This window comes from Bubalus bubalis, chromosome 5 (genome assembly GCF_019923935.1).
Source record: "Bubalus bubalis isolate 160015118507 breed Murrah chromosome 5, NDDB_SH_1, whole genome shotgun sequence".
Classification (NCBI taxonomy): domain Eukaryota; kingdom Metazoa; phylum Chordata; class Mammalia; order Artiodactyla; family Bovidae; genus Bubalus; species Bubalus bubalis.
The window spans coordinates 41,314,666-41,340,950 of record NC_059161.1 but is presented as its reverse complement, the minus strand read 5'-3'; the positions used below and the strand labels follow the sequence as shown (position 1 = coordinate 41,340,950).

Sequence of the window (26,285 nt, the reverse complement as noted above, 5' to 3'; positions counted from 1 at the left end):
TCCAGGCCAGAATACTGGAGTGGGTAGCAGATCCCTTCTCCAGGGGATCTTCCCAAACCAGGGATCAAACCTGGGTCTCCCGCACTGCAGGCAGATTCTTCATTAGCTGAGCCACCAGGGAAGCCTGAAAGTTAATGAATACTCCTCTGTCTGCTTTCTCTCTTCCAAAGCCTTTGGGAAATCTCTTGTCCACTGTTTTTTCCCCTTCTGTTTTTTTGGTCCTTGTGGATCATTATATTTTTATTCTTTTACTGGTATCATAGAAGGTTCAGAGAAGGGAGAGGCTGTATATGCATGCAATCAATCTGCTATGCTTAACCATAAGTCCATGAAATTTATTCTTTAGTGCACTTATTATAATCTGTCTTTTACATTGTCAATCTGATATGTACAAATACTCATGAATATTACTTTAAATATAAGGATTACTATAGAAATTAAATATAAACATTTAATAATAAAATCATTAATGTTCTCACTTTCAAATTGTGAAAGTACTTTTTTAGTCAGAGGTAAAGGGAGTCCACATTTTAAGGGTACTAGATGTACTTGAAATTATATATATATACACACAGCAAGTGCAAAAAACAAATAAAAAAGTGGTATTGCCCAAGAATGCCATGAGAATGGAGGAGGGAGCCCTCCAGTGGGCTTTTATGGCCAGACAGGCTTCCTGGAGGAGGTGAAGACTTAATTGGACTCTAAAGAAAGAGAAGGAACTAGGAAAAGAGCAGAGAGTCCAACTGGGTAATGGCAAATATACTATATTTCCCTTACCCAATAGAGATATTCCAGTGTGTAGTCCCATTTAAGGATCTGAATACATGCAGAGGGGCAGCCATGAAGCTGATACATATAAACTGTGGAGTGTTGGGGGCCTCCAAGGAAGCCCATCAAAGGTATACATGGACAATTTTTTCAGTGCCCAAGAGAAAAATCTAAAGAACTAATATTTACTAGCAGCATGCTGGCTCACAAATGCTGTTTACTACTCAAAATTTAATTTAGATTAAAGAAGGATATTATAGCCCAACTAAAAATATGGGTAGTTTATGAGTTTCATACTTTGTACATCTCTGTAGTTATAACTTTTTAATAGCAATAAACACCAGATTTTAGTTTTCAACAGCATGTGGAACTAGTATTATGGTATTCTCAATATTTTATAGCCTTTTTCTTTGATATGTTGATTATTTTATAAGTCAGTCATCATCTCTTGAGTCTTTGATATAAGCAGAATACCATGCCAACCTAGAATGTCAATCATGCAACCAAAAATAAAAAGGAAACAGTTGCTTCCTTCAAGGGCTTGATGCTTTGATAGGAAGTCAGGACATAGTTGCAGAGTAGCAGAGGAGCAAGCTGCATAAAATGATTAACAAAAGTAATAATAAAGATAATAATAGTAGTGGATTTGCTCTTTCCCTTAGGAGTTTACCTTGCAGTTGGAAAGGCAGAGCATGAACACACTTAGTTGAAACATTTGGACACTTAGACAATGAGACAAAAGTACCAAGTCATGTCGTACAAACCAAGCACACGAGTTCTGTCGAGGGATCAGATCTGGGTGTAAGGAATCCCAGCAATGGTAGAGGAGGCCTGAATGCTGTGCCTGGCCATACCAGGGGCTTTTGCTCTTTCAGGAGCACTGCATACTTGCATGAGTTTCTGGTAGACGCATCAAAGTGCCCAATCAGGCAAGCCAGGCATGGCATGAGTGGTTTGAGCTAGAAGGACTTGCTAGATTGTATCCATGAGTCTGAGAGATAAGTTTGCCCAGTTAGAAGTCACAGGGATCTGGATGGAGCTACTTGGTGTAGGGGACTTAAAGGAGTGAGGTGACTCAAATTCTAGGCTGGAAGTGAGAGGAGAACCCTGGCACTGTGGGGACATCTGGAGAATAAGGCTGGCAGGTGGACCAGATTCTGAAAATAGGATCTAAAGAGCCAGGCCTGCGTTGTTGTTGTTGTTCAGTTGCTAAGTCGTTTCTGACTCTTTGTGACCCCTATGGACTGCAGCACACCAGGTCTCCTTGTCCTGTACCATCTCCCAAAGTTTTCCCAAGTTCATGTCCATTGAATTGGTGATGCTATCCAACCATCTCATCCTCTGTTGCCCTATTTTCCTTCTGCCTTCAATCTTTTCCAGCATCAGGGTCTTTTCCAGTGAGTAGGCTGTTCGTATCAGGTGGGCAGAGTATTGGGGCTTCAGCATCAGTCCTTCCAAAGAGTATTCAGGGTTGATTTCCCTTAGGAGTGACTGGTTTGATCTTCTTGCTGTCCAAGGGACTCTCAAGTATCTTATCCACAATTTGAAAGCATCAATCCTTTGGTGCTCAGCCTTCTTTATGGTCCAACTCTCACATCTGTACAGGACTACTGGAAAGACCATAGCTTTGACTATACGGACCTTTGTCCTTGGTCACTGCAACTACATTTCTTAGCAGAAATGTCAGGGTGAGACAATGATTCTTAATGGGCAGGTTTTCTCATAGCCCCACTCCTATGAGAAAAGAGCTACACTTTTTAGTCTACTTAATACAGTGGGCTTTGATGTCAGAATTTTTTAAAGAATATCATTGACTTGAAAATAAGTCTACAAATAGGATGGGAAAGGAAAAGATAGAAAGATAGAGAAATGAGATCTATATACTTGAAGAAAAAGAAAAAATGTACATTGAGCCAGATAATCTTTTACAGGAATTTTGAGGGAAGAGAACCAAGAGTGACAAATAGGCAGCAGTATTTTTAGTGGAGGAAAGAGTTTAGATGAAGACAAGAGGATGTGACTGGATGTGTTCCATGTGGAAAGTGAAAATGCATTGACTTTCCTGAAAAGCAGGAGTACTGTGGTTGGTGCAGTGGGTGTGTTGAGATTGAATTTACTCTGAAGGGCAATGTCATCTTGGAAAATGAGATGAGGTGAGAGTAGGAAGCATGAAGAATATGTATGCTTTCATAACTCTTGTGTCAGTTACTCATGGGGACATTACATTTTTCTTGGCCCTGATCCCCACCCAGAAACCCAGGATAACGTCTCCAGTTTCCTTGTTTGCAAACATTCTGGCCACAGTGTACCAGGGAAAAAAGAAAACATTGTCGGGGAAAGAATATTGATCAACATTATTGTCTCTTGAGCAGCAAGCAAATTACAATAATTGAATGTTCTACAGTATCTCATGAGTTTTCAGGATTCTGAAAAAAAACATTTAGAACCTCTGGATGAGGGATCCTTTCAACTTGAACTGATCTGTGGGCTACCACCCTGTTTTTGGACAAGGTTCTTGGTTGCCCCATCATTCTGTCTCCTCCTTCAGCTGGCACCACAGTACCCCCTCTGTGGCCTTCACACATTGTCAGTGTAGTTGTGTCACAGGAATGTTCCATTTGTTGCTAGCAGAATGGTACAACACTCAGAAAGAACAAATAAATGTCAATTTTCAAGTAGGACAAGAGGCATTTAATAAATTAGGAGTATGCAATATGAAAAATGTGTTATAGAGAATGCACATGATATAAAGTATGAGAAGAGGAGTGGTCAGAACTGAGAATCTTTCCTCTAGTGAAACACAGCTATTCTCCGCAGCATGAAATATTCCGCTGATCTATTGTGGAATCTTTTTCTAATCAGATTATTTATTAGCCTGAGAAACTGCCATGATTTTTTTTTTTACATTTTTATTTATTTTTTTTAAATTTTTTTGTTATTATTATTTTTTTACTTTACAATATTGTATTGGTTTTGCCATACATCAACATGCATCTGCCATGGGTGTACACGTGTTCCCCATCCTGAACCCCCCTCCCACCTCCCTCCCCATACCATCCCTCTGGGTCATCCCAGTGCACCATCCCCAAGCTTCCTGTATCCTGCATTGAACCTGGACTGGCGATTCGTTTCTTATATGATATTATACATGTTTCAATGCCATTCTCCCAAATCATCCCACCCTCTCCCTCTCCCACAGAGTCCAAAAGCCTGTTCTATACATCTGTGTCTCTTTTGCTGTCTCACATACAGGGTTGTCATTACCATCTTTCTAAATTCCATATATATGCGTTAGTATACTGTATTGGTGTTTTTCTTTCTGGCTTACTTCACTCTGTATAATAGGCTCCAGTTTCATCCACCTCATTAGAACTGATTCAAATGTATTCTTTTTAATGGCTGAATAATACTCCCTTGTGTATATGTACCACAGCTTTCTTATCCATTCATCTGCTGATGGACATCTAGGTTGCTTCCATGTCCTGGCTATTATAAACAGTGCTGTGATGAACATTGGGGTACACGTGTCTCTTTCAATTCTGATTTCCTTGGTGTGTATGCCCAACAGTGGGATTGCTGGGTCATATGCCATGATGTTTTAAAGTGTTAGAGCAATCCAGTGAAGAATTATAACAAAACTCACATATTTAAAAAATAGATTTAGAACCATTATTACCTATTTCAAAGATATACTTGGTGCCATTACTATCTTTTAAATGTATTTTTCTGTAGTCTTTTATAATCTAGTCTCTTTTATGTTCTGTCATTTTTTTAAAACTTTGTATCAGTTTGTACCTCTAAGAGCAGCATAGCTGCTGAATTTTGTTTTTGTATTGTTTAGAAGTGTATTGGATTGTCACAGTATATTTATATGTTTAGGCCACAAGATTTTTTATTAATCAAATCAAGTATATTGTTCTAGGTTAGTAAAACTTTACCTAATAAACTGTATGATATTAAGCAAAATGCTGTAAATTAATTCAAAATCAGTTTTTGAGAAATTAGAAGTAATTTTTCATATCGCATTTTTGGATCATTTTTAACACAAGAGTATAGGTAGACATGGGGCTTCCCAGGTGGCTCAGTGGTAAAGAATCTGCCCGCCAATGCAGGAGACACAGAAGACACAGGTTTGATCCCTGGGTTGGGAACATCTCCTGAGGAAGGATATGGCAACCTGCTCTACTATTCTTGCCTAGAAAATTCCTTGGCCAGAGGAGCTTGGTGGGCTCTAGTCCCTGGGGTTGCAAAGAGCTGGAGATGACTGAATGTGTGCACACACACACGCACATAGGTAGACATAATGGTAAAAATAGTACAGGTACAACATAATAGTAAAATGCCATCATGTTGGTATTTTATTTGTAATGTATCATCAACAATCAAAAATTTGCTAACCAGTATCCATATATGCAACAGTATAATAGCTGTTAAATGTAAATGAGTTATAACACAGTCCTTACCCTCAAGTAGCTTCCGATCTACTTGAAGAGGCAAGCTGAACATAAATAGGCAGTTTTATTCTATATGTGTGTGTATGCTCAGTCGTTCAGTCATGTTTGACTCTTTGTGACCATGGACTGTAGCTTGCCAGTCTCCTCTGTCCATGGGATTCTCCAGGCAAGAATACTAGAGTGGGTTGCCATTCCCTTCTCCAGGGTTATTCTATATAGCCTATGACAAAAATTATAGAAAATTTGAAAACTATATAGAGGTCTATGACTTGCTATCATCAGAGTAGGCTTCATGGAGGGGGTAGCACTTCACATAAATTTCAAGATCATTAGTATTTGCCTTCTTGCAGAAAAGAGACATTCCTAGCAAGTAGAAGCAATACAAACACAGGCAGAGGTAAAAATAAACATGATAGTCAGTCTAAATGTTATAAAGTTTTAATGATCAAAAGCAATGACAGTTAAGCATCTTATACAGGTTTTTTTCCATAGAATTTTAATTTGGTTCTCAAAATATATATAACCATCCAAATATTTTACTCAACATTTGACTTTAATTATTAGACATTCTCAAATTAATTCAACAAATGTTTGTAATTTATGCTACATAAATTTCAGTGATCACTGCGCTAGGCATTGTAATATATAGAAAGGAGGAGGGATTCGCAGTCTTATCCTTGAAGATTTTGGTGCCTTATCATGCAGGAGACCCAGGTTTGATTCCTGGGTTGGAAGGATCCCCTGAAGAAGGAAATGACAGCCCATTCCAGTATTCTTGCCTGGAGGATCGCATGGGCAGCGGGGTCTGGTGGGCTACAGTCCATGGGGTCGCAAGAGTTGGACACGACTTAGCAATTAAACCACCATTAGTGAGAAAGATGCACAAGTAAAATGATTCAGTGTAGTTATCAAACCAAGGCCACTTGAATATTCCCCAAGTTCTAAAACTCTGTACATATGAGTCACCAAGTATATAAAGACTTTCCAGTCCTTTGCATATTCAGGAGTTATTCCTCCATACACTGAACACTTTGCTCATATTCACTATAGCTTCTTCTAGCAACCAAGTTATATTGATGGTGCTCTGCAAGCTAGAGGTTATCAGTGGACACTTGCTGGCCCCACATCTGTCCCGTATTGATCCTTTTGTTTCCTTTCAAGGTCAGTGAACATATACTTTGAGGCTATATCTTAATTCCCATCTCCCTCAATATTGAGCCTCTGCTTATGTCACTCATAGTTTAATTACTTCCACCCCAGACCGCACTCTTTCACACATTAAAGCCTCCTTTCTTTGGCCTATTCTGTCAATATTTCTCCTCTTTCTTCTAACATTTGGCAAGTTATTGCAAGGAAAACACACACATACACACTCTCTCATATTCCCTCTCTCTTTGAACAAAGAATCCCTGTCATCTTTGATGCCTTCCATACAAATAGTACTGGTTGTTGTTCAGTTGCCCAGTCACGTCCGACTCTTTGCAACACCATGGACCGCAGCATGCCCAGCCTCCCTGTCCCAGTCCTTCTCCCAAAGTTTGCCCAAATTCATGTCCATTGCATCGGTGATGCCATCCAACCATCTCATTCTCTGATGCTCTCTTCTCCTGCCCTCAATCTTTCCCAACATCAGGGACTTTTCCAATGAGTTGACTGTTTGCATCAGATGACCGAAATACTGGAGCTTCAGCTTCAGCATCAGTCCTTCCAGTGAGTATTCAGGGTTGATTTCCCTTAAGATTGACTGATTTGATTTCCTGGCTGTCTGAGGGCTTTCAGGGGTCTTCTCCAGCACCACAGTTTGAAGGCATCAATTCTTCGGCCTCTGCCTTCTTTACAGTCCAGCTCTCACAACCGTACGTGACCACTGGGAAGACCATAGCCTTGACTATATGGACCTTTGTCAGCAGAGTAATGTCTCTGCTTTTCAACACACTGTCTTAGGTTTGTCATAGCTTTCCTGCTAAGAAGCGATCATCTGCTGATTTCATGGCTATAGTCATCATCTGCAGTGATCTTCAAGCCCAAGAAGAAGAAATCTGTCACTGCTTCCACCTTTTCCCCTTCTATTTGCCATGAAATAATGGGCCTGGATGCTATAATCTTAGTTTTTTTAATATTTAGTTTTAAGCTGGCTCTTTCGCTCTCCTCCTTCACCCTTATAAGAGGCTCTTTAGTTCGTCTTTGCTTTCTGCCATTAGAATGGTATCATCTGCGTATCTGAGGTTGTTGATGTTTCCCTGCCTGTCTTGATTCCAGCTTGTAACTCATCTAGTCTGGCATTTCTCATAATGTTCTCAGCATATAGTCTAAACAAACAGGGTGACAGGAGACAGCTCTGTCATACATCTTTCTCAGTCTTGAACCAGTAGTACTGATAACCATCTTATATTGAGAAAAGAAAAGGTATTATGTTTTAAAATGAAGAAAAGAATGGTGCTGAATGAGTGGCATCAGCTTTTGAAGCTTTTGAAACTTAAACACAGAAAAATTTTTTCTTGATCCACTTTTAAAAACTCTTCCTCTAGAATTCTGCAAATGCTTCCTCCAAAATGTCTATTAAAGATAAAATGTTTAAAATATCAAATTCTATTCCTTGTTTATTTACCAAAAAAAGAAACATACTCTACTTTTTTGCTTTTCTTTGCAAGTGTAACCTACTTGAACAATAAAATTAACTGAACATTCTGAGTTCCAAATGAACAATCTTGACAGAAATTTTTAAATTAATGCATTTGCAAGATGAAGATGTCTCATAAGATATACACACATACCTCATTTTATTGTGCTTCACTTTATTGTATTCTCAGATAATGTGTTTTTTAAAAAGAAATTGAGGGTTCATAACGACCTTGCGTTGTCAGATGGTGATTAGCATTTTTAAGCAATAAAGTACTTTTAAATTAAGGTAAGTAGATTTTTTTTTAAACATAATGCTATTCCACACTTAATAGACTACCATTTAGTATAAACATAAATTTTATATGTACTGGGAAACCAAAAAAATATCATTTGACTTGCTTTATTATGATATTGGCTCTATTGTGAAGGTCTGGAACTAAACCTGTAATATCTGCAAGGTGTACCTATAATTTAAAGTGAATAAAATAAACCATACCTGTTGTGTGAATTGAAAGGAGACAGGGGATACTAATACAGACATAGAATTAAAACTCTGGAAAAACTCTTTGCACAGAAGATAGGACTTGAACTGCACTCTAGATAGCACACTGGTATATAGGGAGTTGAAAGGGTATATCAAGCTGGGAAAGGACTGTTGGGAAATGTGTATTTGGTTGAAATGGAGACTTCCTACTAACGAGTAAAGGAGATATTGACAAGTCAGGATCAGACCAATTTGTAGGTGTTTTTCAATTTCACATTAAGCAGTTTCATGGAACTTCTTCCGTAAATAATGGAGAACTGTGAATGTTTTGAAGGTCTATAATGAATTTGAGAAACCTGTTGGCAGGTCAGGAAGCAACAGTTAGAACTGGACATGGAACAGCAGACTGGTTCCAATAGGAAAAGGAGTACGTCAAGGCTGTATATTGTCACCCTGCTTATTTAACTTATATGCAGATTACATCATGAGAAACGCTGGGCTGGAAGAAGCACAAGCTGGAATCAAGATTGCTGGGAAAAATATCAATAACCTCAGATATGCAGATGACACCACTCTTATGGCAGAAAGTGAAGAGGAACTCAAAAGCCTCTTGATGAGGATGGAAGAGGAGAGTGAAATAGTTGGCTTAAAGCGCAACATTCAGAAAATGAAGATCATGGCATCTGGTCCCATCACTTCATAGGAAATAGATGGGGAAACAGTGGAAACAGTGTCAGACTTTGTTTTTTTGGGATTCAAAATCACTGCAGATGGTGACTGCAGCCATGAAATTAAAAGACGCTTACTCCTTGAAAGGAAAGTTATGACCAACCTAGATAGCATATTCAAAAGCAGAGACATTACTTTGCCAACAAAGATCCATCTAGTCAAGGCTATGGTTTTCCCAGTGGTCATGTATGGATGTAAGAGTTGGACTGTGAAGAAAGCTGAGCGCTGAAGAATTGATGCTTTTGAACTGTGGTGTTGGAGAAGACTCTTGAGAGTCCCTTGGACTGCAAGGAGATCCAACCAGTCCATTCTGAAGGAGATCAGCCCTCGGTGTTCTTTGGAAGGAATGATGCTAAAGCTGAAACTCCAGTACTTTGGCCACCTCATGCGAAGAGTTGACTCATTGGAAAAGACTCTGATGCTGGAGGGATTGGGGACAGGAAGAGAAGGGGACGACAGAGGATGAGATGGCTGGATGGCATCACTGACTCGATGGACGTGAGTCTGAGTGAACTCCGGGAGTTGGTGATGGACAGGGAGGCCTGACGTGCTGCGATTCATGGGGTAGCAAAGAGTCGGACATGACTGAGCAACTGAACTGAGCTGAGTGAATTTGACAGAGTAGTTTAAGAAAATTGCCCTCTCTGGTGATGTTAGAGGAAGTACAAGACTAAAAGACTAGATAGGAGGCCATTTATAATTACAGGCTTGTGAGATGCCAGGGACCTTAATTAATGTAGTGGGAATGTCAAATAATGGGAGCTATGACAAATGCTTCAAACACCGTGCAGTATAGTCTTGATATAATAAAGGAGGCGATGGAAGACAATACGTCAGAAGTGATAGTGAGGTTCCAGACTGGGTGACTGAGAGAAGGATAAATATACCTGATGGCAGAAATGGGGAGGTCAGAAGAGGAAAACTGGATGGGTGAGAGGAAGGAATGTGATGATAGGTACATGGGCTCATCACTGTCAATAGAAAGTTAACGTGAGCTGCATATGTCATTTAAAATTGTCCAACAGCTGCATTCAAAACAGTACAGATGAAATTATGTTTAATAATACTTTACCTCAATATATTCAAAGTATTGTCATTTTAACATATAATTGATATAGAAGTATTAATGATATAGTTTTCATTCTTTTTCTCATAATAAATCTTTGAAATCTGGTATGTATTTAACACTTAAGCATATCCCAATTTGACTAGCTACATTTCAAGAACTTGGTAGTCACCTTAGCTGGAGGCTACCATATTGAACAGTGAATTATTAGAAAGTTTATAGAGTTAACAAAGAATATGTAACAAATGTCTCAACTAAGGTGGTAAGATTCACTATATTTTAGAAATTATACTTGTTTACCCTTTCTCCTTCTCTGTTTCTTTTGTTTATTTCAACTATTTCATATTTAAGATGTTATTTTAGTACAACATCATACCTTCCCAGAAGGACCGAAAATTTTAGAGATATCCATGACATATAGCTTCATGGTTCTCGCATTTAATTCTCCATCTGACTAACAACTTTAAACAAATTAGTCAGAATCTTCTTTTTCTTCTTTTTTTGTCAGTCTGGGAAACTCTTGATTAGGAAATAATTTAGCAATATGTTCTCAAAAGTCTTAGATAAATGACATTTAGTTCTTTGGAAATGAAACTACTTTTTTTTATATTTCTCTGTCTGCACATATGTGTATGTCTCCATAGTTTAATATCTGACGAAAACTTGCTGGAGTTTTGGTCTCTACTATATGCTAAAGAATGTAGTACAAAAGAGAGCCTACTTCTATAGAAAACAGGCCAAGGACATTGTGTTCCATCTTTACAATCAAATGCAGATTTCCCATTAGAAGGCAAATCCATCATTTCAAAAGGTTGAATAGGATGTGCATTAAAAAAATCCAGCTGCTTAAATTTAGAGCATTGAAAAACATCCAATACAAAAATGTTCCCTGGGTCTCAAGCGTTTTCATTTGATTATGTGTTGGGTAGCTTTTCATTCAGGCTACAACCTTGACGCTTAGAATTGTGTCCTAAAATAGTCTAAAGTTAGGCCCAACTCTGATGCTTAATTTGCATAAATTATGTATTTTGTTATTTAGAATATCCTTGTATTTGCTATTGTTAATTTCTGTAAAAGAAATATTGAAATCTTCTTACAGTGCTTTGCTTTTTTATATTTATTCTTGCACTTCTCTCACTGCCATTCAGTTTATGTTTTTGGTCTATTTTGTTATCTTCTTTGAAGACCTTGCCTTCTAGGACAGCCATTTTGTCCTCCAACCAGCTTCTTTAGCTTCCTGTGTCACCTGTTCCTTTCTGCCTCACTATTCTAATGTGCTCTGCCCAAATTTCCCCCTGACTAATTTAGGAGTTAGTTAGTTCAGTCCCTCAGTCGTGTCCGACTCTTTGCGACCCCATGAATCGCAGCACGCCAGCCCTCCCTGTCCATCACCAACTCCTGGAGTTCACTCAAACTCACATCCATTGAATCGGTGATACCATCCAGCCATCTCATCCTCTGTCATCCCCTTCTCCTCCTGCCCCCAATCCCTCCCAGCATCAGAGTCTTTTCCAATGAGTCAACTCTTCGCATGAGGTGGCCAAAGTACTGGAGTTTCAGCTTTAGCATCATTCCTTCCAAAGAACACTCAGGACCGATCTCCTTTAGAATGGACTGGTTGGATCTCCTTGCAGTCCAAGGGACTCTCAAGAGTCTTATCCAATACCACAGTTCAAAAGCATCAATTCTTCGGTGCTCAGCTTTCTTCACAGTCCAACTCTCACATCCATACATGACCACTGGAAAAACCATAGCCTTGACTAGATGGACCTTTGTTGGCAAAGTAATGTCTCTGCTTTTGAATATGCTATCTAAGTTGATCATAACTTTCCTTCCAAGGAGTAAGCGTCTTTTAATTTCATGGCTGCAGTCACCATCTGCAGTGATTTTGTAGCCCCCCAAAACAAAGTCTGACACTGTTTCCACTGTTTCCCCATCTATTTCCCATGAAGTGATGGGACCAGATGTCATGATCTTCGTTTTCTGAATGTTGAGCTTTAAGCCAACTTTTTCACTCTCTTCGTTCACTTTCATCAAGAGGTTTTTTTAGTTCCTCTTCACTTTCTGCCATAAGGGTGGTGTCATCTGCATATCTGAGGTTATTGATATTTCTCCTGGCAATCTTGATTCCAGCTTGTGCTTCTTCCAGCCCAGTGTTTCTCAAGAGGCAAAGGCAGTGATAGTTCTTGCAATAACATTTTCTGATGTCTGCAGACAGCATAGCCCCCGCAAGCTGGCTAGGGAACATAGAAGAATTCTGCCCCACACTACTGAGCATAGACAGATTCTCAAGGAAGAACTGTAGGAGCTGAAGGAACAATAAAGTTTATGTCAAACATATCTGTACAGTGCATGTATTTCTCATAAGCATTAATATTGTGTATTAAGTCATGGCTAAATCTCTATGCTCTTCTCCTCTGAAATCTAGGCCTGGTATTTCTTAGGACTGTCACCCGAGATATACAGAGGACTACTGTTTAACAAGGGCTGTGTTAAAATGACCCAAATATTGACTAGGTTTCCTAAACTTGAATATTTGGCTATCTCCTATTATACTGATTGTTAGGTATTTATGCATGCGATAATATTGTCCCTGGGCCAGTCCATAAAGGTAAATGTTCTAATAATTCTTTGGCATCCAATATGTTTAACCAAGATTGGTTTGGTTCCATTTACAGACCTCCCCTCTCAAATGTCCATTTTCTTCCTAAAGAGTTGTTAATTTTAAAGGAGAATTTGCTCTAGTTAATATCAATTCACTTCTAATGGGTGTTTATTCTCCCCAAAGAGTTTGACAATTTAATGGCATCATTTTTTTTTCCTGGACCCACATTTTATTCTAGACTTGAATGAAAGAAGTATTTTCTGTGCTTTATCATAGTTTATAGGGAATATTTCATATTAGGGTCCTGTGCTTCCAGTCTCCTGCCAGTTCTGGCTATCAAAGCTGCTTAGGCTGCAAATAAAATATGAAATGAAATCCATCTGGCATTTCTCATTGAATTAGGACCAGAACATTTTTGCTAAATATTAACAGATGGCTAAATTTTTAATATCAAACTAACAATTTAAAACATCTAAGGGGACCCACATGAGGAAGAAAGGATAGAAGACCATATGTTTTTTCCATCCCTGAGCCCTTTCTTCCTCTGCACGTTCCCTCCTGTCATTCTTCTGACCCATGTATTGAGAACCATTGGCATCTCCTGTCTCCAATGATTTTTCTTCCTTGGTGTGGCTTGGTGATGGTTTGATGGCTTAGTTGCAAAGTCGTGTCCAACTCTTTACAACCCCATGGACTGTAGCCCACCAGGCTCCTCTGTCCATGGGATTTCCCAGGGAAGAAAACTGGAGTGAGCTGCCATGTCCTCCTCCAAGGGATCTTCCTGACCTAGGGATCAAACCTGCATCTCCTGCTTGGAGGTTTCTTTACCACTTAGCCCCCTGGGAAGCCCTTGTTCCTTGGTAGCTGGTGTCAAAGTAGTGTATGATGGTATCAAAATATTGTAATCAAATGCTGACCAGCTCAGGTGATATGTGGCTGTGGGCATGCTTCAAGATCTTTTATTAAAGCCAGTTCTCTCTTTCTCTCTATAGGAAAAAGAAAAGAAGTATATGCTTCCCTTGGACAACCTGAAAGTTCGGGATGTGGAAAAGAGCTTTATGTCTAGCAAGCACATCTTTGCACTCTTTAATACAGAACAAAGGTAAGAAAATGAAGCAGCTTATGTCTTCACATTTTTTTTCTTTGAATTTCTATGTGATCCAGAGACCATATTTGCAAGATTTCTTTTGGTCCTACCTTAAAATTTGTTAACTCTTGAGTTTTCCTTTCATTTGTTTTGTTTTTTCAGCTTTTACCATAGGTTATGGATTCAAAAGATTTAAACTTAGAACAAGGAAGATCTTCAAGTATTAATTTCCTGCTCTTAAGCAGGCACCCGTGTCATTCTTAAACTATGTTTTGTTATTTTAAAGTCTTCCTTGTTCTGCATTTATTGTTCTGTACTTATAAATAAATTACTCAGATATAATTTTTAGTAGTGTCTAATGGATTAGTATCACTTAAGACCCAATCAGGTATTCTGACTAAATTCTTGCATCAGTAAATAGAATTATTCATTTAAGATGAATGCAAATATATTGTTCTTTACAGTTTTTCAAAGCACTGTCCACATTCATTGTCTGTTGTAGCAATTGTGAGGGAAACGATAGAGTACTGTGATTACCATTTCATAAATAAGAATGTATCTCAGAGACTTTGGGATCACAAAACTATCCCTGAATTTGGGGCTAATTATTGTGGAGTGCCATGGTTATTCACTGAAACTAAGTAAACAAATGGAGAAGTAACAGAGAATTGGATAGAGAAACATAAAAAGACTATGACTAGGCAAAAATAATAAAGACCTTTTCCAAATGAAATTGTTATGGGAAAAAGCTAATTAATTTCTGTGAGTCAGTTATTAAGAAACTGAGTCATTAGGTGGCAGGATCTAATTTTAACCCATCTCTCCAGGCTTTTTATCTTTGTTTAGCAATGAATGGAGTTCCTTGATTAGGTTCAGTGACTGGCCCAGGGTCAATCACACAGTAAATCAAAATGGTGGGGGAGGGGGGCGGGGAGCCTTTTTTCTACATTCCCAGTCAGTTGCTCAGAGTGACTCATTGTACAAAAATACTTAGAAAAACCACAAGAGCAGAACATTTAAAGAATCAAGGGAAAAGAAATTAATATAACTCCCCTGCAAAATACTGAGAATGAGATTTTATTAAAATATTTTAATTTAAATACTAATTTGTTATTAGTATTATTTGAGAGCAGCTGGTGAAAAGACACTGAAAATGATAAAGAATAAAAAGGTTTCCTGGAGAGAGAAGTACTGTGTCCTCCACAGGGGCAAAGTTCAGTACTGTTTACATACCTTCCTCAGAGCAGTGGGGAGTCAGAAAGTCCTAAAGCAGTCTTCAGGGGTGTGCTAGGCCTTCCTGCTTGGATGCAGAGTGGGAAGTATAATTGCCACACAGGAGGTCAAACTAAATTTGAATGTTTGATCAATCTAGAAAGTTAAGGTTATAAAACGACTGAGTACAAAAAAAAAAAAAATCAGATAATAATAGAGCATCTTTTTAGACAAAATACAATTATGGATTTATTTTCTTCTATTTTATTAGAATATAATTGCTTTACAGTGTTACGTTAGTTTTTGCTGTATGGTGAGGTGAATCAGCTATGTGTATATATATATCCCCTCCCTCTTAGAACTCTCTCCACTCCCATCCCCACCCCAATCCCACCCATCACAGAGCATAAAGCTGAGCTCCCTGTGCTTTATAAAAGCAGCTTCCCCCTAGCTATCTAATTACACATGGTAGTGTATATACATCAATCCTAATCTCTCAATTTGTCCCACTCTCCCCTCCCCCACCCCCCACCGTGTCCACATGTCCATTTGCTACATCCACGTCTCTATCCCTGCCTTGGAAATAAGTTTATCTGTACCATTTTTATAGATTCCACATGTATTCATGAAAACACGATATTTGTGTTTCTGACTTACTTCACTTAGTATGACAGACTCTAAGTCCATCCACGTTTCTACAAATGACACTTCTTTGTTTCTTTTAGTGGATGAGAAATACTCCATTGTGTGTACATATATATATATATATATACCACATCTTCTTTATCCATTCATCTGTCATTGGACATTTAGCTTGTTTCTATGTCCTGGCTATTGTAAATAGTGCTGCAAGGAGCATAGGGGTACATATAACCTTTTGAATTATAGTTTTCTCAGGGTATATACCCAGGAGTGGGATTGCTAGGTCATATGGTAGTTCTGTATTTAGTTTTTTAAGGAACCTCCATACTGTTCCCCACAGTGGCTATATCAATTTACATTCCCACCAGTAGTGCAAGAGGGTTCCCTTTTCTCCACATCCTTTCCAGCAAAGAGAGCAAAAGACATGAATATAAGAAATCTCTGGGCTTCTAAAAATTTAGGTATCCTGAAATTCTAGACTTGTCAGAAAGTATTGAGCTCTTCAACCACTTCACTTGACCTCTATCTGTGCAAGAATATACAGGCATTTTTGCCATTTATCTTTTCCTCTGAAATCTTGATTATTTTCAATTGTTTTGGTATTGGCTAGGCCCTCTAGTAGTACAATATTAAGTACAGTTGGGCATCTTTGTTTTGTTCGTGATTTGAAAGAAAATTATTTCACATTTTATGGTTAAGTGCTTTCTGATAGTTACCCATTATCAAGTAAAGAAGATTCCCTGAGTTCCTAGTTGCTGAAGTTTCTGTTTTAATCATGAATGGGTGTTTAACTTTGTCATGGATGAGTGGGTTTTTTTTTCCCCTCTATGACTTTCTTTTTTAATCTATTCATGTGGTGAAATATATTAAGAGACCTTCTTACTGTAAACCATCCTTGATCTCCTAGGATTAAACCTAATTAAATTACGTTGTATTATTGTCTATTATGTGTCCCTGACTTAAGTTTGCCATTTTATTTAGCTTTTTGCATCTATGTTCATAAGTGAAATTGGCTCATAAATGTTCTTTTTTGTATTGTCCCTGCCTAGTTTTCATACCAAGGTTCTGTTAGCTTCATAACTGAAGTGGAAATAAGTTCTTATTGTTCTTTGGAACACTTTGTATAAGGTGGGGGGTGAATGTTAACTGAGTGGTAGAACTCACCTGTAAAATCGTCTAGAACTTATGGACAGTTTTGATAAGTAGACTTTGGGCTAGTGATTTCATATATTTAATAAGTATAGATTTGTTCAGGTTTTCTGTTTTTTCTATGAGTTTAAACAAATTATATTTTTTTTCTAGGAAATTACCCATTCTGTTTTTTTTAACATATTTTAATATTAGCATCAATGATTTCTTAGTATTCTATTTTTACAAATCTCTGCTGTGTCTGAAATTTAATCCTTTTTTTATTTCTCATATTAAACCTTACCTGTTTTCACTTGGTCACTCTTTTCAGAGTTGTATCTTTTTCCAGAGAACCAACTTTTGATCCTCAGTTGTACATGTTTTATCTATTTCAGGAATTTCTGCTCTCTTCTTCATTTCCTAACTTGTATTTACTGTGTTTTCTTTGTAGCCCATTTTTTCTAACTTCTTTTTTAGATGTGTAGCTCATTAATTTTTATCTTATTTTTTCTTATGTATACATATAATTGTATAGATTTCCTTCTGTGTATTTTTAGCAGCTCACCACAAACTTTGTAACATAATACCTTGGTTACCATTAAGTTCTGTTTCCTCTGATCTTCTGTTTCCATAATCTTCATTATCATTTTTTCTTTGAGTTGTTTAGAAGTGTGTTTTATATTTTATAGTGCATGGAATTTTATTGTTTTTTTGTTGTTGATTTCTAACTTAATTGTATTGTGGTCAGAGCATATGATCTAGCACACATGGTAAATTTTCATAAATATTTCATATATGCTTGAGAAGAATGTATTAATTTAGGAGTACAGGGTTCCATGAGAGTTCTATGAATCATGTTTGTTAATAATACTATCCAGTCTATAGTAATTATAAAAATATAGTTACTATATTTTTAAATCTTGATTGATAAAAAAAACTCAACAAGTATATACTAGGAAGCTGTAATTATAATTTGTGTAAGAGAATGTTTTGCCTGTATTGTCTTCTAGGAATTTTATGGTGTCCTAACAGATATTTAAGTCCTTAAGCCATTTTAAGCTTAATTTTTGTGTACAGTATAAGGGACTATTCTAACTTCATTGATGTACAAGTCATTGTCTAGCTTTCCCAACACCACCTGCTAAAGAGAATGTCTTTTCTCCATTCTTTTCTCTATTCTTTTCTCCATTCTCATTCTGTATATTCCTGCCTCCTTTGCCAAAGATTAATTTACCATATGTGGTTGGTTTATTTCTGGGCTTTCTGTTTTTTTCCATTGATCTCTATGTCTGTTCCTGTGCCGATGTCACACTTTTGATTACTGTAGCTTTGTGTATTGTCTGCAGCCTGGAAGAGTTATGCCTTGAGCTTTGTCCTTTTTCCTCAGGATTGCTTTGGCACTTCTGGATCTTTTGTAGTTCCATATAAATTTTAGGATTGTTTGTTTTAGTTCTATGAAAAATATCATGGGGAAGTTGATAGGGGTTGCAATAAATCTGTAGCTTGCTTTTTGTAGTATGGCCATTTAAACAATATTAGTTTTCTAATCCAAGAGTATAGGATATCTTTCCATTTTCTTGAATCATATTTGATTTCCTTTATCATTGTTTTGTAGTCTCAGCATATAACTCTCAGTTCAGTTCAGTTCAGTTGCTCAGTTGTGTCTGACTCTTTGCAACCCCATGAATTGCAGCACGCCAGGCCTCCCTATCCATTACCAACTCCCGGAGTTCACTCAACTCACATCCATCAAGTCAGTGATGCCATTCAGCCATCTCATCCTCTGTCATCCCCTTCTCCTCCTGCCCCCAATCCCTCCCAGCATCAGAGTCTTTTCCAATGAGTCAACTCTTCGCATGAGGTGGCCAAAGTACTGGAGTTGCAGCTTTAGCATCATTCCTTCCAAAGAACACCCAGGACCGATGTCCCTTAGAATGGACTGGTTGGATCTCCTTGCAGTCCAAGGGACACTCAAGAGTCTTATCCAACACCACAATTCAAAAGCATCAATTCTTCAGTGCTCAGCTTTCTTCACAGTCCAACTCTCACATCCATACATGACTACTTGAAAAACCATAGCCTTGACTAGACGGACATTTGTTGGCAAAGTAATGTCTCTGCTTTTGAATATGCTATCTAGGTTGGTCATAACTTTCCTTTCAAGGAGTAAGCATCTTTTAATTTCATGGCTGCAGTCACCATCTGCAGTGATTTTGGAGCCCAAAAAAACGAAGTCTGACACTGTTTCCACTGTTTCCCCATCTATTTCCCATGAAGTGATGGGACCAGATGCCATGATCTTCATTTTCTGAATGTTGAGCTTTAAGCCAACTTTTTCACTCTCTTCTTTCACTCTCATCAAGAGGCTTTTGAGTTCCTCTTCACTTTCTGCGATAAGGGTGGTGTCATCTTCATATCTGAGGTTATTGATATTTCTCCTGGCAATATTGATTCCAGCTTGTGCTTCTTCCAGTCCAGCGTTTCTCATGATGTACTCTGTATAGAAGTTAAATAAGCAGGGTAACAATATATAGCCTTGACATACTCCTTTTCCTATCTGGAACCAGTCTATTGTTCCATGTCCAGTTCTAACTGTTGCTTCCTGACCTGCATATAGGTTTCTCAAGAGGCAGGTCAGGTAATCTGGTATTCCCATCTCTTTCAGAATTTTCCACAGTTTCACCTCATTGGTTAGATTTATTTGTAGGTTTTTTTGATGTGATTTTTAAACAAGGTTTTTTTTTTTTTAACTTTGTCTTTCTGATATTTTATTGTTAGTGTACAGAAATGCAACAGATTTCTGTATATTAATCTTGTATTCTGATACTTTGCTGAATTTATTTATCAATTCTAATAGTTTTGTGTGGAGTCCTTATGGTTTTCTGTATATAGTATCATGTCATCTGCATATAGTGACAATTTTATGCTTTCCCTTCTGATTTGGATATCTTTTATTTCTTTCCTTGTTTAATTGCTATGACTAGGACTTTCAGTACTATGTTGAATAGAAGTGATGAGAGTGAACATTCTTGTCTTAAACCAAATTTTAGTTGAAAGGGAAGATTTTCATTATGCTGGCTGTGGGTTTTTCATAAATGGCTTTTGTTATGTTGAAATATGTTCCTTCTGTACCCACTTTTGTTAGAGATTTATCATGAATGGATGTTGAATTTCATCAAATGCTTTTTCTTCATCCTTGAGATGATGGTGTGGTGTTTGTCTTTTCTTGATGTTGTGTATTGTATTGATTGATTTGGATATGGTGACTCGTCCTTGTGACACTGGGATGAATCCAATTTGATCATGATGTATGATAACTTTTTATGTATGATACTTTACTGGATTCGGTTTGCTAAGATTTTGTTGAGGATTTTTGTATCTATGTTCATCAAAGATATTGACCTATTATTCTTTTTTGGTAGTGTCTTTGTCTGGTTCTGGTATCAGGGTGGTGGTGGCTTCATAGAAGGACTTTAGGAGTGTTTCCTCCTCTTCAATCTTTTGGAAGAGTTTGAGAAGGATTGATATAAGTTCTTCTCGGTATGTTTGGTTGAATTCCCCAGTGAAGCCTTTCTGGACTATTGTTTTCAGGTTTTTTTTTTTTTTTTTTTTTTTACAAATTCTGTTTCCTTCTGGGCTTCCCTGGTAGCTCAGATGGTAAAGAATCCACCTGCAATGTAGGAGATCCAGTTCAATCCCTGGGTCAGGAAGATCCTCTGGAGAAGGGATAGGTTACCCACTCCAGTATTCATGGGCTTCCCTGGTAGCTCAGAAAGTAAAGAATGTGCCCTGTAATATGGGAGACCTGGGTTCCATCTCTGGGTTGGGAAGATCCCCTGGAGAAGGGAACAACTACCCACTCCAGTATTCTTGCCTGGAGAATTCCATGGACAGTGGAGCCTGGCTGGCTAGTCCGTGGGGGTCACAAAGAGTCAGACACGACTGAATGCCTTTCACTGTTTCCTTCTAGTATTTTGTCTGTTCAAATTATCTGTTTCTTCTTGATTCTGTTTTGGTGGGCATTATGTTTCTAGAACTTTTCCATTTCTTCTAGGTTGTCTGATTTGTTTCCATGTAGCTGTTTATAGTATTCTCCTGTGATTTTTGTTTGTCCGTAGGAGTGGTTGTCATTTTTTTCTCTTTCCTTTCTTATTTTATTTGGATTCTTTCTCTTTTTTTTCCTTAGTGAGCCTGACCAGAGATTTGTTCATTTTGTTTATCCTTTCAAAAAACCATCTCTTGGTTTTATTGTGTTTTTTTTTTCTATTTTTACTCTCTTTTCATTATTTCCTCTCTGATCTTTATTGTTTTTTTCCTTCTGATGACTTTATGTTTTGTTTGTTCTTTTGCTCATTCTCTTAGGTGATAAGTTAATCTCTTAGGTTGGTTATCTGACATTTTCTTGTTTTCTGAGGAAGGCATGTATCACTATATAAAGTTTCCTCTTATTACTGCTTTTGCTGCATTCTTTAGATTTTTTAAAGTTCTGTTTTCATTGTCATTTGTCTCCATGTAGTCATCTCTTTCTGTGGTTGATTTCTATTTTTATGCCATTGTGGTCAGAAAAGATGCTTGAAATAATTTCTATCCTCTTAAATTAATTGAGGCTTGTTTTGTGTCCTAAAATGTGGTCTGTTCTAGAGAATGTTCCTTGAGCACTTGAAAACAATGTATATTTTGGTGCTTTTTGGATATAATGTCTTATAGATATCAATTATATCTAACTCTTGTGTCATTTAGGATTTCTGTTGCCTTATTGATTTTATGTACAGAAGATCTGCCCATTGATATCAGTGGGGTTTAAGTTTCCTACTATTATTGTATTCCCATCAATTTCTCCCTTTATTTCTGTTAGTATTTGTGTTTTGTATTTATGTGTGCCTATATTGGATGCATATATGTTAAGGAGTGTAATATCCTCTTCTTGTATTGATCCTTTTATCACTATATAGTGCCTTGTTTATCTTTATGAACTTTGTTTCAAAGTCACTTTTGTCTGATGTGAGTATTGTTACCCCTGCTTTCTTGTCATTTTCATTTGCATGATATATCTTTTTCCATAGCCTCTCCCTTTCAATCTATGTGTATCCTTCACCCTAAATTGGGTCTCTTGTAGGCAGCATATCGTAGGCTCTTATTTTATTGTCCATTCTGTTACTTTACATTTTTTGATCTGCTGATCCATTTATTTATTCCACTGGCATTTGTTTATTATTGAAAGATATGTGTTTATTGCAGTTTTATGCCTTGTTTTCAGTTGATTTTGTATTTCTTCTTTGTTCCTTTCTTTTTCTTTTTGTTTTTCCATTTACCATTTGATGATTTTCTTTTGTAATAAGCTTGAGTTCTCTTCTTTTTAGTTTTTGTGACTCTATTGTACGTTTTTGATTTGTGGTTATCTTGGGTTTCAAGTATGTTAACCTATTACTATATCTACTTGCTTTATACTAGTAGTCATATAAGTTGAAAGACATTCTACAAAAAACCTATATTTTCTAACTCTACTCCCCCACCTCTTATGATTTTGATGTTCTCTTTTATATCTTTATGTTTATTCTTTTGCTGTTCATTATAGTTATCATTGCTTTCACAGATATTTAAAAATTTATGTACTGGTTTATTAAAGTTATTTACTTTCCTGTTGTAAGTTTCTCTTTCCTATAAATTCTTGCTTTTTTTTTAATTTAGAGAAGAACTTTCAGTATTTCTTTTTTGGATAGATTCAGTATCTCTGTATTCTTTTAGTTTCTGCTTGTCTGAGAAATTCATTATCTCTCCTTCCATTCTAAATGATACCCTTGCTGGACAGAGTATCCTATGTTGCAAATTTTTCTTCTTTTTCAAGACTTTAAATATGGTTTGCCATTCCCATCTTGATTGCAGCATTTGTATAGAGAAATCAACTGATAGACCTATGGCATCCCCTTGTAATTAATCCTTTGTTTTTCTTTTGTTGCCTTAAGAATCCTCTCTTTAATTTTTATCATTTCTATTTTAATATGTATTGGTGTAGGTTTGTTTGGGTTCATCCTCTTTGGGACCCTCTGTGCATCCTGTACTTGGACATCTGTTTCCTTCTTTAAGTTTGGGAAGTTTACAGCCATAATTTCTTCAAATACATTTTTTATCCTCTTTTCTTTCCTTTCTGGGATTCCTGCTATGCATAGATTGGCATGCTCTGTATTATGCCATAGATCTTGTGTGTTGCTTTCCCTTCTCATTTTTCTTTCCATCTGCTGTTCTGATTTCCATTAATTTACCTTCCAGTTCATATATTTGTTTTTCTGCATTATTTACTTTGCTATTTGTTACCTTTAGCTTGGTTTTCATATCTGCATTTGAGTTGTCTAATCTTGATTGGCACTTCTTTATAGTTTCTGGTTCCTTGTTACAGTGATCTGCATTTCTTTTGGCATTGTTTCTTAAATCCTTCAGCAGTCTTATTACCTTCTTTTTGAACTCAGGGTCTGATAGAACAGAGAGGTCTGTTCTCTTGTTTGTTATTTCAGGTGATTTCTCTTACTTGGGAGTAGCTCATCTCCTTCTTCATTTTACTTATATTTCTATGACCCTATGAATTTAAGAGAAACAGTTATCTACTGTGGTCTTGAAGGGCTCCCTTTATGTGGGAGTCTCCCTATGTAAACAAAAAAGATCTTAATGACTCAGATAACCATGATAGTGTGATCACTCACCTAAAGCCAGACATCCTGGAGTGTGAAGTCAAATGGGTCTCACGAAGCATCACTATGAACAAAGCTAGTGGAAGTGATAGAATTCCAATGAGCTATTTCAAATCCTGAAAGATAATGCTATTAAAGTGCTGCACTCAATATGCCAGCAAATTTGGGAAACTCAGCAGTGGCCACAGGATTGGAAAAGGTCAGTTTTCATTCCAATTCCAAAGAAAGGCAATGCCAAAGAATGTTTAAACTACTGCACAATTGCACTTGTCTCACATGCTAGCAAAATAATGCTCAAAATTCTCCAAGCCAGGCTTCAACAGTACATGAACCAAGAACTTCCAGATGTTCAAGCTGGATTTAGAAAAGCCAGAGGAACCAGAGATCAAATTGCCAACATCCATTAGATCATTGAAAAAGCAAGAGAGTTCCAGAAAAACATCTGCTTCATTGACTATGCCAAAGCCTTTGACTGTGTGGATCACAACAAAATGCGGAAAATTCTTTAAGAGATCATCTTACTTGCCTCCTGATAAATCTGTATACAGGTCAATAAGCAACAGTTAGAACCAGACATGGAACAACAGACTGGTTCCAAATTGGGAAAGGAGTACATCAAGGCTATATATTGTCACCCTGCTTATTTATCTTATAAGCAGAGTACATCATGTGAAATGCTGGGCTCGATGAAGCACAAGCTGGAAATATCAATAACCTCAGATATACAGATGATACCACCCTTATGGCAGAAAATGAAGAGAAACTGAAGAGCCTCTTGATGAAAGAGGAGAGTGAAACAGTTGGCTTAAATGTCAACATTCAGAAAACTGATATCATAGCATCTGGTCCCATCACTTCATGGCAAATAGATGGGGAAACAATGGAAACAGTGAGAGACTTTATTTTCTTGGGCTCCAAAATCACTGCAAATGGTGATTTCAGCCATGAAATTAAAAGATGCTTGCTCCTTGGAAGAAAAGCTATGAACAACCTAGATAGCATACTAAAAAGCAGAGATGTTACTTTGCCAACAAAGGTCCATCTAGTCAAAGCTATGCTTTTTCCAGTAGTCATGTATGGATATGAGAGTTGGACTATGAAGAAGCCTGAGTGCCGAAGAATTGATGCTTTTGAACTGTGGTGTTGGAGAAGACTCTTGAGAGTCCCTTGGACTGCAAGGAGATCCAACCAGTCAATCATAAAGGAAATCAGTCCTGAATATTCATTGGAAAGACTGATGCTGAAGTTTCAGCATACTTTCACCATATTTTGGCCACCTGATGCAAAGAACTGACTTATTGGAAAAGACCCTGATGCCAGGAAAGATTTAAGGCAGGAGGAGAAGGGGACGACAGAGGATGAGATGGTTGGATGCCATCACCAACTCAATGGACATGAGTTTGAGCAAGCTCTGGGAGTTGGTGATGGACAGGGATTCCTGGTGTGCTGCCGTCCATAGGGTTGCAAAGAGTTGGACGCGACTGAGTGACTGAACTGAACTGAAATGAAATATGTGATCTTGTTTTGCATGATATTTGTAATCAATGACTGTGTACAACATTTGTTTTCCTTGATTTTAAGGTATGAAATTTAATAAATCAATATAGGAATTAAAAAGGAAGAAAAGGTAATCTAGTTGAGGGAATATTATACCTGAAAAAATGGGTTATAGTGTATAAGGTAACATTTAAACAGACTGTATGATAGTGTATTCAATTCCAATACTTAAGTGCTGGGGGAGCATGGGATTTATCCAGAAGCAATAGTTAACATCATAGAAGATGTCTCTCATTAATTTTGGCACAAATTGTTGGAGAGGAAATAGAAAAGAATATCCCAAAAAGGGAATAGTATTAGTCAAAACAAATGGGTGGAAAATGTTGCTTAATCTGTTGCCAGCCTTTTCTAGATGAGAATTTAGTTTCAAAGGCAAGATGGCCCTAGTTTAAAAAAAAATAAATAAATAAAAGCATTCCATTGTCTTCCATAGGGTTTAATGAACTGTACTTTCCCATGTAAGTTTATCTGTTTACTATTTCCTGTAAAGAGAAAATCATACATCTGTCAAGAGCTCATATACTTAGCTTTATTTTTTTAACAGCACGTGAATGATATTCTTTTCATTGATTTCAAGATTATGTTTCTGTTTTTTTTTCTTTCTTCTGAGACAAGATATTAAAAGATGTGTTCTGTTTCCTTGCCTTTAGATGAATTTATCCTTGATTAATTTAGAAGTGATTTTATAAGTGCTTCTGTTGTTTTGTCTTCCCCATTGCTGTTTTCTGTGGCAGTGTTTTAGCTCAATTCATTTAGCCATTCAGCTGACTCATGTAAGACACATTGACGTAGGACTTAGTTTCTGTGCGAACATCAGGACTGGTGCTAACGTGGGTATAAAATATGGCTTTTTAGGGTTTTCTGAGACCTTAAAGATAATCTTGTCTTCCCTTTTCACTTTACAGGTTAAGGAGTTGACAGCTCTAACAGTTTAACACTTTTCTCATGTCAAAAAAAGCAGTTAATGACAGGGCCAGAACTGGAACCCAGGTCTAATGTCTCCTTGATCCATGGCTCTTTCTAATCTGTAGTTCTGATATTAACTATGCAACAGAAATTCCGCCTGATATTTTAACTGGAATTGTTCCTAAAAGAGCAACAATGAAAAGATTTTTACCTTCTTGTGCAGGTATTTCAGTTTGCTGTTAGGTCTTACAAATTTCCATGGAACACTTTTGAGTCTTATTTGCAAAGGCTACTTGAACTGACCAGTACCCTTGCTACAGTTCCTGAAAAACTGTATTAGCC

The 26,285-nt window shown here is 37.3% G+C and overlaps 1 protein-coding gene across 14 annotated transcripts in view; it reads left to right on the top strand.

Moving 5' to 3' along the window:
• The window catches only part of DNM3 (dynamin 3), a 646,455-nt gene that overhangs the window by 451,906 nt on the left and 168,264 nt on the right, over nucleotides 1–26,285 (top strand). For all 14 annotated transcript variants that reach the window (XM_025285930.3, XM_025285935.3, XM_025285936.3 and 11 more), the window contains one exon: nucleotides 13,721–13,830. In XM_025285930.3, the coding sequence (XP_025141715.1) occupies nucleotides 13,721–13,830 (110 nt within the window). The remainder of the gene's footprint in view (nucleotides 1–13,720; nucleotides 13,831–26,285) is intronic.